Source organism: Sceloporus occidentalis, unplaced genomic scaffold (assembly GCF_023333645.1).
Source record: "Sceloporus occidentalis isolate IW3139 unplaced genomic scaffold, rSceOcc1.0.p SCAF_154, whole genome shotgun sequence".
Taxonomy (NCBI): domain Eukaryota; kingdom Metazoa; phylum Chordata; class Lepidosauria; order Squamata; family Phrynosomatidae; genus Sceloporus; species Sceloporus occidentalis.
The window spans coordinates 599713-615026 of NW_028317134.1; the positions used below are offsets into that span (position 1 = coordinate 599713).

Sequence of the window (15314 nt, forward strand, 5' to 3'; positions counted from 1 at the left end):
AGAAGAACGCATCATTCAATTCTCTTCTGGAGTGCAGGGTCCACACTGCACGCAATGCTCATTGAACTGCAGGGGGACTCTATAGGATTCCTCTTTAGAATTTGAGAAAATCAAAAAAGGGGACTGCATTTTATTCCAGACTCCACGCATTAGGTGATGGACTGCCTACAGCACGGGAAGACTTTAGAGCTGAATCTGTGAGCACATGCATTGCAGGAGAGCAGCTCAGATCATCGTGGGTGACCAGTGACAGCTGAATCTTGATTTGTCACTTTTTGGGGGGATTACTTTTTTTTCAAAGTGTCGGATTACTGATTTCATGCTTTGAGCTGCTGACCGTTTCTGGAGGAAGCCATCCAGAAGCATCAACACCCACATCAGTAAAGAGAGTGGGGAGAGAGAGAGAGAGATCGCTTCCATGCTCCCTGTGAGTGCTTCTCTTCAGCGGAGCCTGTCAGTAACCTGAGATCTGGATGAAAGGGATTCATGTTTTCTGCCCCAGTCTGCATAGCTGCCAGTGCTGAGCTGGCCCCCGTGTGCCCTGGCTACACACATATGGGAGACTGTGGACCGTATGGCGTGCTATTACCTTGTGATCAGCTCTACTCATCTTAGCAATGGGCACTTCCGTAGCATCAAAGGAGTTTTCAGGGGCCCTCTTCGCAAGTCTGGAACCACCTTACAGGTAACACTCATAGTAACCTAAGATCATTTAACGTGGTGCGCAGAGGGTTAATATGTTGGCTTCTTGCTTTTGCCCTCTGATGTTCTTCTCCACATTGGTTGGGTTGATGTTCTCCTGATCTGGTCTGATGTGTTAATTTTGCATACTTGAAAAGTTGTTAGTGACACAGGGGTAGTTGTGGAGGTGTTGCATGTCCCACTCCTTGGCAGTGATGGATATGCCTAGAATTCTATTCCTTCCCCTGTTCCTACCTGTGCTATTTTGGTAAATCGTGTTAAGAATATTGATGGTTTATTGATGTAACTTGGTAAATGGAAAAATTCCAAACTCTGGATGAAGGTTCCACCCATCAGAAAACGGAATATTTACCTATTTGTGAACTGTCAAGTTTCAAATAATGTGATATTAGTTACATTTAGCTTATTAAATGTAACTATGTTTTTGGATGTATACACAATATTCAAGTTGACTTTTAATATATGAAACTGGACCATATTTAGCACCCAAGCTTGTTAAATGTTAAATTGTGAAAAATGTCCACCAAATTTCCAGGTTGGAAGTATTTGGATATATTGAGCTAATAAACACAAAGCAATATTACAAAATATCAAATGATCAAATGGCAAAAAATTTCAATTTACCTACAACATTCCAAAATAAAGCTGGTCATTTATGGCTTAGGTTAAAAAAGTGTCTGAATTATACTCTAATATTTATATAATCTCTACAAATTTAATATACGCCTCTTATATACTGTAGCTCTTCTGAGCTTCCCTACTAAAGTAGACAAATGGACCATGTGAGCTTTACATGGACACATTCACATAGAACCACATAGAAAGAACTTCTCCTAGTTAACCCAAGACTAACCTAAATTCGCAGATGTTCATTGAACCAGTCTAATCTTCTTGAACTGCTGTCAAAAGATACCGTTTAGAGAAATCTGTGGGTGCTTTAAAGATTAAGGAGAAATGAAGAACATGTTATTTTAGTGTCAAGTTACCTTATGTAAATGCTGTCAAATAATAGAATGTATTCTATTTTTTGAGTTTCTTAAGTAACTTTCATGTTATTGGTTTAAAGTTTACACAATACTTTTTTGTGCTGTGTCCAGAAAAGGGAATTTTTCCACATCTGGCTATGTAAAATTTCTGTTGATTTCTAAAATAAATCAAAATGCTTAATTAACTTAAAGGGGTTTGTTCAATAGTTTTTGTCCACTTATACCAAACCGTTAATTTACCATCTCTACAGTGTATAGTTAAAATGAACGTGGTAAAGTTAATACAAAAAACACACAACCCACAAAAAATTAATCATTAATTCTGTTACTGTCTGTATGCCTTTGGTTACTTGTTCTTACAAAATGTTATGCACATTTTGATTATTTGTATTATCACTGTGTGATTATGATTACAATTGAAGATTGGATCTCATAATGGAATCATATTGCTGCTTCCTTCCTACAGTCTGATTAGGTTAGCAACTTAGAAATGTTATTCCTTACTCTCAGACTTTTTATTATTTTAAAAACTTACCATAGTGTAGACAGCAAAGACCATACACTTGGAGTTGCTAAAGAGTAGACCACGTCATTGGAGTTGCTGGAGAGTAGATACAGTACTAGATTTTTATTAAATGTACGGCTTGTGCAATTAAATCATTCATTAAATCATTCATTTTATAATGGTGAGATGTATATATTGAGGAGGATCAGTTACTTCCAAATCATACTGGTTTCTCTCCATATTACCATTCATATAGAAACATGGTATTTTACAGCAGAGAAGAACCATTGTCTAGTCCACCAGGTTTTCCCGATGCAAAGACTCAAATCTTAAGCAGCCCTTCATCTTAGATTCCTGATCTATGCCTATCCCATACATGTTTACATTTCTTCACTGATGAACTACTTCTAGGTAACTGTTCTACTTATATCACCCTCTCAGTAACATCAAATTTCTTACCTCTCACATCTAAGCTCCTGATCCTCTAGTTTTATGTTATGACCTTGTGTTCTAACATCTTTCCTTTGAAATAACCCCCCTCCTGTACTTAAATCCTTTTATGTATGTATGTATATATTTATGTATGCATGTATGTATGTATCCGCCTCAGATATTTGTATTCAAAACAACCAATTACTACACTACAAATATGCTGGAGAGTTAGATTTTTCAACTCACCAACTTCACTACTAATTATGAAGGATTACACCCTAGTGACATTTCCTTGCACGATATATCCTTACATAAAGCATAGTTAAATCAGTGAGTTGACTTTAAGAAGTCCTTCCCACAGTAACTATGCATTATGTATGGCAAGCTCAGTCTTTCATGCTGGAAACTTTTTTGTTTATATACCCTTATCTCTAACATCAGATGTGTATGAAATGTGTAGTATCCTTATTTATAGTGATTTATGACAACAACATATAAACATTGCCAGCTAGATCAGAGTCAAGAATTATGTGCGAGGACATTAAGCAAATCAAAGTATAATTTACACCTACATGACAAAAATAATTACTTTTAATAAGGAAGCAATGTAAAAAAAAACAACAAATTGACTCTTAACACATATGCTATTAATTAACTCATAATCACCAGGAGTATATAGAAAGTGGCAAAATAAAAATAAAATGTGATATGGTATCAGATCCATTGGGAATACTCTTTCAAATTGCTTTGGTTATCACTATAAAGATAGAACAGTATGACACAGATGTAGTGATAAAATGCAAACATACAGAAACATGTCTCTACAGCCTATAAGCTTGTATTTTATGTATCAAGGGAAATTAAAGCAATTTTACTTTACGGTATGTCAAAGATTATCTGTCAGGTGAAAAGGTTAATAAAGTAGAGCGTCAGCAGTAAATAATAATAAATACTGCTATAATATGACCATAAAATATAGTAACGTTAGCTGCAATGTAACCTTAAGTGCATTGATGATTGTGTGATAATTGGGGAAAGTCAAGGTAATGGTAACAGTTGCACTTACATTAAAGGGACTCTCAAGCTATAATAGTGTCACGCGGGCCTCCGCGACACGTACCTCAGCTGATCGCGGCGGCTCACTCGTCACTGCCGCCGACGCCGTGCGGTCATGTCGGTGTCACGGCTCCGCCTCCGCCGTGACCTGACGTCGGCAGGGTAGTCCTGCCTCCGCATCCTCGCTCTGGGCCACCTCCTTGTACCGCCGGGACCGCGGGTCGGATGTCTGCCGTCACGCCACGGCCTGTTTTTGAGTACCTTCTCCTATTTAAACACCGTTTGTTTCCCTTTTCTTTACCCGTTCAAAGTGTATTACTTTTTGGGTGTGTTGTTCCTCGTTATTTATCTTCTGCCTTGTGTATCGACCTTTGCCTGTTTTTTGACTACGACTCTGCGCTGCCTGCCTACGACCCTGGACCTGTTTATACCGTTTATGCTTCTGATCTGCCTGCCTTGACCTCGGACCTGTTTATACCGTTTTATGCTTCTGATCTGCCTGCCTTGACCTCGGATACGTTTTGACCTCGCTGCCTGCCGTTGCCCTTTGATCACGGACTGTTTACTGGACTGCTCTACGTCTATATATCTGCATAGTTGGATCCTCCTTCGCTACCTGACCCCGTGACAAATAGGCACTTTAATGCATATGATAGCTGAGAGGTCCCTTTATGCGTCCCTACCGATTCTGCAGAAACCCCCATATGCACGTTTCCATTTGCCCGGCCCCCAATTATTTGTCATGCAGGAGAAGTGTTCTCTCTCTTTCTCTCTCTCTATATACTGTCATTTGTTATAACCCTTCCCCTCCATTTACCCCATATGCCCAGATGTCATTCGTACTGCGATTCTACAATATCTGCACCTCTGAAACCAATATTTTACCGTTTTTGTCATGGTTACTGTTACTTTGTGTCAATGTGTTCTTGATTGTCTGTTGCATTGCAGGACAGTACTTACATATGTATAAGTGTTTCTAATTTTTCAGTTGAACAGTTTTTAATATTTAATATTGACTGCATGCATTATACCTATATATATATATATATATATATATATATATACCTGGTTATGCTGTTGATGATTATGTCTTGCGCTGTTTCTCAGGTTGCCTTATATACGATATGAACGTTTTGTCTTGAAATAAATCCTACATCGACTGTAAAACATATATAGCCTACTTGGTTTCTGAGTATTACTAAATATGATACTGTAGGCATTTTAGTGCAAAATATTACAGTAAATCCTAAGGTGTTGAAATAGCATCCTCAGAAGACTATGTCACTGTGTATTTCCTTACACATGCACAGGTTACCCTGTCCTTTGCTCAGGTGGAGGTATCAAACTGATAGAGGCCACAGTACCGCTACCATTGCCCATGCAAGGAAATGTCTGTCCCCCTAAGAAGTCCACATTAGTTTAAAATATGTTAAATTATAGTAAGAGAAACCTCTACAGTTGGCAAACAAGTATGACTTCTTCATAGATCTTGGCTTGCATACTAATATCAAGGTAAACCACCAAGGGAATAAAGAAAAGTATACAATTACTATGGAAGTTATTACATCCACCCCTTTCCTGACATCTGTCATGCTTGTGATATGGGATCCTTTCAAATGGGCTCAGACAGTTTTGTCGGCAAAGGGACAGAGTAAGTTTTTTCAAATACCCAATAGAATTTACTGGAGTAGTCTTAGGTCCAGAGGGGAGCAGCTACACCTCTTTCACGTTGCAGAGGTAGATCGTACTACTCCATCTTGTGAGATTTGCAAGACTCTACTACACTAACAATAATCTCTGCTATAGGTTCCTACCATGTGAAACTAAGCTCTGTGGCACTCTTAAGTAATTGACACTTAACCATGTGGGTTAGGCTGAATTAATTTACCCCAGCAGAACCTTGCAATAATCCACCTAAGTCCACAGAGTCGTGATTAGAACTCAGAGATTCAAATATATTGATTCATGATTAACAAATAATATTTATAGGTGGTTTTAATAATAATAATAATAATAATAATAATAATATTTTTCTTATTGGTTATAACCCCATAACTGCAAAAAAGTGATACTGCGATGCTACCTTCTTGGCATCATCTTCCTTTAGCCTCCTTTGAGCTGATTGGTCATGTCGATTGCTATGATTGCACAGCAACCAATATAAAACATGTGCACTTTTAAAAATCAAATACTGAATTTAATATGGGTAAAGCAGACGTTTAACATTTTAATGTAATGGGGGTTTGCATTTATTATGGAAATGTCTTTTGATGTGACATTTATAATTTGTTAAGAAATCAATAAACTATTCACTAAACCAAGAGTTAACAGAGTTGGATATTTCAACTCAGTGGCTTGACAATGCATTATGGAAGGTGAACCTCTGTGAGCACCTTCTGAAAGAATAGCTGATTTGGCTTTACATGATATTAAATATAAAACATTTTCAAAACAAATTCCCACAGTAACTATACATTATGCAGGACAAGTTCATCCATTCTAGGAGGCGATGCTCACTGGGCCTGGCCTTGTATAGTCAAAGTATCGCTATGCGTAACTCAAATAAAGAAAATCATTGTTTAGGCAATAAACCCCAGTCTCTCACTACATCTTCAAGACTAAAAGTAGTAAACAAGTCGGATTTGCAAAGTATTCCACTTAAATGTCCAAAAATTAAGGGTTTTTATAATTATATTCTTCAGTTTTTCCTTACAAGATCCTGTAGAAGCCTGTTTAGTATTACCCATTATTTACTACTAGTATGGTTGTATTAATGTTCTGGGACAGGGCTTTCAGCACCTGCATCTATAGGCGCCATCCATTCTACTGAGAGCCAGGATATCAGACACATGGATACTCTCATTAAAATATCTCAGAAATCTTCATTTATTGTGTTGGCTCTATTCGTACTTCTTGCTGAATTGCTCAGCTGAGTATTGATAGGTAAAGAGAAAGTTAAATGTATAAATGTCTCAGGCTGATTTAAAAGCGTGTACTTGTCAATACCCATTCACATAAATGCACCAGTCACTTATTAATGCTAGATGCTATTTCAGTTCTAGCTACTAACGCAGATTAAGTCAGTTCCATTAATTTTGACAACTGCCACTAATGGATAATAATCCCTAAACAGAGTAATCAGTAGGCCATACTTGATGCAGCAGTGAAGCTGGACTTCAAATACACTTATATTTGACCATTTATTTACTATTACAGGTAAAATAATGTATTTTTAAATTCAGTGCTTTTATGCAATTCTATTAGGAACCGGTCACACTAATAATTTGTATGTTTATAGCGTGTTATTTCACTACTGCTCTTTTTCCTAATTTCTGCTCTCATTATAAACAACATTGCTATTGTCTTAAACCAAACACCACTTAGCTAAAGATGACCATATCCATATATAATGGTAGAAAAAAAGATAAGAACATAATTTTGGATTTGCTAATATTGAATAAATGTAAAGCTACCACTTAACATGAAAGGCCTCCTTCAGTATATGGAATTGTGCCACATTGACAATTTAGCTATCATTTAGATCAAACTGTAGTCTTCCAAATCCAGAAATAAATACAGTTAAAGCTCTTACCTGACACAGAAGAGGCTGCCCTGCAGCAACAGCTGCCCTCCTCCTCCATGACCCAACTGTTATTGCCACTGATTCTCTGCTTGATGCTGTCAATCAGTGATAGGAAAGCAAGCCCCTTAAAGTCACTTTCCATACATGTGCACCACCATGCTGCATCCACCAGAGCCTACTGGAGCTGACTACTGGTGAGTCGCCCTAACACATCTCCTACAGGGCATCTAGTTGGGGTGTGTGGAAAGAGGCCAATGCGTTTGGGGGAAGCTGCAGAATCAAAAACACTAAAGTGACCATGCAGCTATCATATGTGTTAGAGTGTATTTGATGGTTGGAGTATCCCTTTAATTTCTACATCAATATCACATGATTCAGCATGGTTTGGACCAGTGGTAATGTGAGAATTGAGGGCTGGTTTCATAAAGAAGCTATTGATCTGAGAATGTTGATGATGCTATTGATCTGAAAATGAAGATGCCAAACCAAGCCGCTGACTTGTTTTTAGAATTTGTAAATTAGGTTAAGTGATAAATAGCAGTCCAACAGAACTTTGTAAGATATAAACTAGTGATACATTCTATCTCAGCAGGTAAAATCTAGCCATATATCTTAATGGTTTGACATGAATACCAGTTTTCATTTTCTCTAATAGTATGGAGAGACCCCTATGTGTTTATTAACAGCTTGATTAATGTCCTGACTTTTAGAATAAAATGCTAAATTCCACTGGGTGCCGTTAAGCAGGTGACATAGTAATGTACAACACTTGTTCAGGTACTGCTGGATAAGAAGCCGTTTCAAAACGCCTATTGCGCAACAGGAGAGTCAATAAAAGTCCTTTATATTTATAGTACACAAAGTAAAGTAGACAATAGAATAACAATGCACTCTGTAGGACTTATTGTTAGATAGGCACTCTTTGAAACACATAAAACAGGACCTTACATTTGCTGAGAAGGGCAAGCTTGAATTAACTCTGAATAAGCCATTGTATCTTTTTTCGCTTTCCTTGATACTTCCACCAAATAAGCATTTTCAAAATGCCGAGCAGCCCAGCATTTAACAAATAGATGATACCTGTGCTAGAGGGATTTAATATGTAAATAGTCTCAATCCTATTGATATAGCCATCATACAAAGCAAGGAGCCATGCCAGATCCTTGTGGCACTGGTGCTCTATTTGACCCTCACTGCACAAGAACTGGTAAAGGGAAAGGTTGAGATTTAGATCTTTAGATTTTGATTCTTGCATGGCTCTCTCTACTTTCCATTACTGAGGGTGGATGTAGTATTGTATGGATAATTTGACCAAACTCAGCTACTAGTTTACCCTTCATGTTACAATTTCTCATTGGAAGCATACAACGCATGAAAAAATTGATGTTTGAGTCTCAGACATACGTTTCACGCACGTTCAACCATGCTGCAAATAAGCAGAATGATTAGTACATTGTGTACAAATCTCTTACAAAAATGTGTGGATAATTTGCACCAAAATTAGTAGAGCTGGATTAATAAACTAAATAAACAAGTTTACTGTGACCAACTTTAAAATAGAAGGTGTAGAATTAAAAGTCATCTTAGTGTTTCTGGCTGTTCAAATGGGCTGCCTCTCATTTGCCCTATTAAGCACAAGCAGTTTTATGCCATACCCAATATATACCTTATATAAATTAATAATAATACATTTGATGATTTGAATGTCTGAAAGAGTAGAGAGTGGTGAGAACTTTCATTCCTCTAAGAGACCTCCCCAGTCATGTTGTTATTCAAACGTTTAAACAGAAATTAAAGAGAACATTTGTTATTTAGTCACGACAGGGAAAAAAGAAACTGATGAGGCTTTACCCTTTAAGGACAAGCATCCAAATTAATTTTGTCCTATAAATCCACAGAACATGGCGCTTTTATGAAACTCATACAGAACTGTGCTAATAAACCAGGACGTTTTATTGTGGTGAGTCCTCAACCACAATGCTATCTTTATATACACATTTTACCAGTTCAGTGATTTTTTACAATGCAGAATCGCAGTAAAAAAAATTCAATTAACAACCATTTCACAAATATTATCTTGAATATTAAACATGTAACATTCACAGCTACCTGAATATATGTGTGATTTATCTAATTTTAGATGGTGTTATTGTCTCTAAGAGACGGTTTTCCATTTTGACATTCTGTTTGTATTGCATTGATTAACCCTTTTGGCATCCAAAAGGCAAGAAGAAGCTGGCCATAGGGAAGAAATAAGTGGTATCAGAGGGTTTCTCTACCAATTACACTTACTTGACTTCTCTGATTATCCTCCCTCACTCTCATACCTGGAGACTCTGGGTGAAGTGTCCCTTCTCTGTTTCTCCAGGTCATGGTGCTCAATCTCTGGGACGTAGTAGTAGCATTTAGACATGCCCAATCCCGCTTTATTACCCTCCCACCTCCATACAAATTTATGTGTTTGGGCTAGCCCCTCCCTTTGTGTGGGTAACCCCACCTATCACAAAGCCACTCCCCAGAAGAAGGAGGGCGCTGGATAGTCAGAGCCTGGAAGTTCCCCTAAATTTTAATTAGGTCCATCGGAAAACGCACTTCTGGACATTATCCATAGGTACACTAGGCACAGGCCTGGTGCTGTAATGGACACCGGCCACTGGCTGCATAGGAGTAGCCACAATGTGAAGTATGCTCAACAAGGTCAAAGTAATCCTGGAGTCCAAGTGTTACAGCTCCTACTGTATGGAAGCAGGAGAGGAGCCACATGCTTTAGGTTTATGGAGGGTTGTCTCTTGTGTATTCATGTAAGTGTGCGCCTAGGGGCCCTGACGGTCATAATCCGCCATTGTAGAGGACAATGAAAGAAAACAAAATCGCTTTTCAATTTATGCCATTCGGGAAGAAAATGCATTTATTGTACACCAAAGAAGCACTCCTAAGGTTGCAATTTAGAATATCTTAAAGATCTTCAATTAGATTTCTCTTTTAGCAAAACAGTTTATGGGTTTTAGCAACATTTAATAGCTTCCAGTGTGCATCATTTCAGGTAGATTTGTTACAAGATTTGTTCAAATCACTTTCATCCTAGAATGATTCACATACTTTTTTTTTTTAATAGTAGTTAAATTTATGGGAATTGAAGTCATCTAAGGTAAAATGTGTTTGTGATGAATTGGGGAAGACAAGTTTGAGCTGGGAAATATGGCTTTAGCTCAATATTGTGCATTTAATTTGCAGTATTGCTTTTAACTTTCTTAGTTGGCAATTAGTTACAGATCACATGGTACAAATGTTGAGCTTAGTGATGCTACGCCTTTGGTTTTTATAAAGTGGATTGTACGTTAGTGTATGCATTTGTTGATTAAAAATACACTGCCTGAAAAAGGTGTTCCATATTAACAGTGCTTGAAATGTCAGTAATCTGCAGGCTACCGTGGCAGAAAGAAAATCCTAATGAACATTGTCATCTTGCTGAAATGTCAGTCTCGTGTGAACAGATGTGCATGTGTCCATTTTTTTGTTCAGATATACTTTTTCATAAATGCAAATAAAAATTCTGTTAAATTATGTTTGTAGCAAGTAATATAATTTTTCTTTCATTCTCTACTTTTAACACTTTTTTTTAGATTGTGTTTAGTGAATACTAAATGCCTATTAGGCAGATTTTATGTCATACGAATAAAATACCAGCAGAGGATGTGTGATTCAGGTTTATTCTATCATATCTTGCAACAGAACATATTAAATCTGATTACTTTTTTTATTGCACCATACAGACAGATTTAACGCAGACACGCATTATTCAATGCATTTATCAAAGGCACCTGGACCAATGTGTTTCTTTGTTTAATCACAGTGTTTTTGTACTAAATTTGAGGAGATGGTGATTCTTCCTTCTAAGGCTGCCATACCCAATCAGCTTTTACCAAATGTGAGTTTTTTAAATCCCTAGACAAGGGAGCTGCATATGGTCATGTCCAATTCCCTCCTACTCCCAATCGGTTAAAGGCTGTACAGCACTAGCCCTGCCCCTAAGTGTGGCTAGCCCCACCCCTTTTAAAGCCGCTACTGAAGAGGGGGGGCATCAAGTGGCCTACCCTGGAGAGATTTCAGGTATGGTTACGATGGAGAGACATCTGAGGTTCTAAGAGCTTATCTTTTTCTATGTCGGCCGCATAAAAGGTATCAACTTAACTAAAAAAAAGACTTTTAAATTAATTGTAATACACAATTTCTAAGAAATCTAATGTGAAGATTACAAGAAATAATATATATTACAAAAAATAATATTTATAAATATATATAATTCTAATGTGCCACCAAAAAAGCTTAACTACTATGTGTGATTGCAAATTTGTCAGGTTCTTTGTAAACTCCGACATAAAACCACACACATCCTATATCAAGCTGTAATGTGTATCTATTGTGCTCCAGGGAATAAACTCAATACTTTGCATACATGTATTTATTAAAAAGTCTTAAATGGTAGTGTTTGACAAAGTAAGACATTTGGATTTTTTGGTACATTTTACCACTTCCTCGGAAAAGACTGACGGGGGGAGGGGCAGACATAAGCAGATGGGGATGTTTTGGTAGGGCAGCAATTTTAGTTAAAAGGCTGCATGATACCTTTTGATACTGTATGTTGTTGATGTGGTTGTTTTATGTTTGTCGGTAACATAACAGCTTGCTTTAGTTTTAGTTCGAATATTTTTCAAGCCAAAATAACTAAAATGTACAATGTCAACAACAATTACAATAGTATGACAAAGTAGATAGATTTGATTAACACATTTTCTTTTTTTGTTGCTTCCCAAATCCCCGATCATCTACACTGAATTTCATTGTGAGAACCGTGCAAAGGGCAACTATAAATAACTCTCTAGGTGGAATTTCTAACTGGCAGCATGCAGCCTGTATTTTGATTATTACTATTGTTATTATTACTATTGTTATTATTATATTTTATTTACAGAAAACCAGCAGATTTTGTAACCATAGTACAATGATGAAAAATATAAAATTAACAATAACATTGAATTAACAATATTCAATATTTATATAGGAAAAAACGCGCTCTGCTCCAGTTTTTGGTGGAATGGTAAGGCACTCCTTCCTCATTCACTTATTTTATGTAGAATTATTATTTTCAACTTAGATCTCCTAAAACATCTGCCAAGCTTTGCACACAAAGACCTGCTTCTAGGGTAAACCTAATAGTCCACCATAGATCTACACTTGGCGGATATTTTATTTTTCTTCTAAGTATAAGACATGACTAAATGCCATCAACAATAAAAAAAAAATGATGACATCATTTATGGTAAAATCAGAGAAATTGGAACACACTGCATTAAATACTGCATTGGGGATAATCTCTGCCAAGTACTACTATTCCACAATAGAGAACATAATCATTGGAAATGAAGGGTTAAATATCTGAGATAATAAAAGTGGAAGAAATAGAGGTGTAATCACACTTAACTTAAGGGATTCTATGTTTATGTGTTTAGTCCCATCAGCACTGGCTTATTTTTTGAAGTCTGATCATGATCTGTAATTAAACTTACAGTAATCCTGCCATCTTAAATTGCTTGGCAGATGGCAATTTGGTGGACAGATGGACCTAGACCGAATTCTCATTCAATGTTCGCATGTAACTGATATGCGATAAGGGCATCAAGAATCTTCTGAATTTGCAAGCCTGTCAATATAATTTTGTGATTTTCATTTTAAGTTGAAAAAAAATAATAAAAACAAGAGATTGTGATTTTTTTTTATTGATTAGCTCAAAGAAACCAAGGACAGTCTTTGTAAAAATAACTGGAATTTTCAATGTGTTGGAAAGCATGTTCAATATTTCCTTATTTTAGTAATTCTCCATATCCCATTACCTTTTAAACCAGGCTTTTAAGTGGAAACGTGAATAAAGCTTCACTGGTTGAAACTAGTAGTCAGGGATCTTTATAGGGTAAAAATCAATATATAATTAACCAGCCAAACACCATGTTAACTTTGTTAAAGACAACCTAATTCTAAATACTATTTAATTGTCTGCAGTCTTAATATTGGCTAAGAAATATAAAAATGACCAATAATAGAGCTGATAAATGATTGTTTTCATCTTGGACTGCTCACAAAAAACAGTATAAATAGTATAAACATGGCTGGGTACTGATTTACTTGGCAGTCTACAGGTAAGCTTAGTGCCCCATTTTTCTATTTACACTGTAGAAGGGATTTTGTATTGCTTAACCCACTATTAAATATGGCTCACTCACTTTAACTTATCTTGTAAACATTAAAAAAAATGTTTTTCCTTTCTACATACTCCTGCCTACTGGGATAAACAGCTCAGAACAGAGTTCTTCTTGTGGTAAAAACTAGTTGAGGTTGCTCCCAAATTCAGACCTTGGTTGCTCTGGAATACACTGTAGCTTTTGCGAGTTGCTCAACTACCAGAGCTCTATAGTTCTATTAGTTGTAGTCTTTTGTCCCTATTGATATCCAAGACTCAATGTGGGGAGACGCATAGAAGCCAGGTGATGCTTTATGAATGTTGATTCTTGAAACATTTGCCAAGCATTCCCCCTTTGGAACACTCATTACATCAAACCATTAACATGAAGTTGGATTGTAACACATAATAAGTTCAGGGCTTTTGCGATTTCACTCACCAGAATATATGTTGAGTTGCGTAGCACTATATGTTTAACTTGTCTGCCATCCTGGATATATATATATATATATATATATATATATATATATATCCACCCCTTAAGAGATCTTGGTCTACCCGAATCTCTCCAGGTTGGCAATCTGATTTTACCCCTGTCATTATAGTCATAAAAAAATAATTATAGGTATGGCTGCCATTTTCTTTCCACAAAGTCAAAATTTCTCAGGCTTGCAGTTTACCCTTCTCAGCTATAAAAATAGCTGCCACTTACATAAATACATGATCTTCTCCTTTATTATAAACTTAACTTATAAAAAAAAAACAGGTTGAAAGCAAAACCTTATCTTCAACCTGATTTCAAATCCATCGCAGCAAAAATGGTTAGTAGAATTATTGCGCAGTTTTAAAGGTAATTAAGTACCGCTTATGATGGTGGTTTGACTTTCATTATAATAAACAAAATAGTATATTACCCTCCTAATAAAATAAAATTGCCTACCTACAATTTATCAAGCAATGAATTGGCCCTTCCCAACAATTACCAACAAAATCTCAAACTAAGGGCGGTAATTTATCTATCAAATTTGATATATGGGTGTTTAAAAACAAATGTCAAATTATTAAATAAAACAATTATTGGCATTCTTTATGACTCAACCTCGTTTTAACATACATCGTCTCACATTTAATGACAGCAAGCGTGAAATACTTTGTATCCAAATGCTACGGTGTAACACAGGTTTAAGTAAACCATTAAGTTAAGTCTTGTTTAAGTAATTAAAGTGCATATTTAATAAATAAAAGTACCTTGAATTGACAGCTTGCATAGATATCTAAAGATGTTTTCAGAAGAGAATCATTATAAGGAGCAATCATTTTAGCATATAATTACATTAATGGGAAAAAAGTATATAGGAAATACATATTGGTAAATGTCTGAAAATCTGGCCCATTTTATGCTTTCACATCCTATGTTACTTGCCTTTGAATGCCTTTTTATGGAAGTATTTACTTTCAAAATGTCACCTATGGAATTTTTAAATCTTTTCCAGTTGCAGTAGAAGTTGAAATTGATTAAACATACTGAGATATCCAGTTTAAGTGATACTCTAACTGGTACAAAAATCAAAAGTAAAGGGAAATCTGAAAGTAAGTGAAAAAAATAAGAGGTTAATTCAATTTATTACATGTAGATCATGGTAAATGTGATTATTCTTCAGTACTGAAAGGTTCCACGAGTTAATGTAGTAGATTTAATTGGAATTTGTGGTAATTTATTGGGTTACCAAAAGATCTACCAAAGTAGACTTACTTGATTAAATCTACACGTTCGCTATCAACTCTGTGGACATCATTGAAATACTTGGCAATAAA

At 36.2% G+C, this 15314-nt stretch overlaps 1 protein-coding gene across 1 annotated transcript in view; it reads left to right on the forward strand.

Moving 5' to 3' along the window:
* The first annotated feature begins 574 nt into the window (after positions 1–574).
* The window catches only part of LOC149280538 (zinc finger protein 804B-like), a 169389-nt gene continuing 154649 nt past the window's right edge, over positions 575–15314 (forward strand). The window contains exon 1 of the mRNA XM_089500397.1: positions 575–685. Within this exon, the coding sequence (XP_089356523.1) occupies positions 575–685 (111 nt within the window). The remainder of the gene's footprint in view (positions 686–15314) is intronic.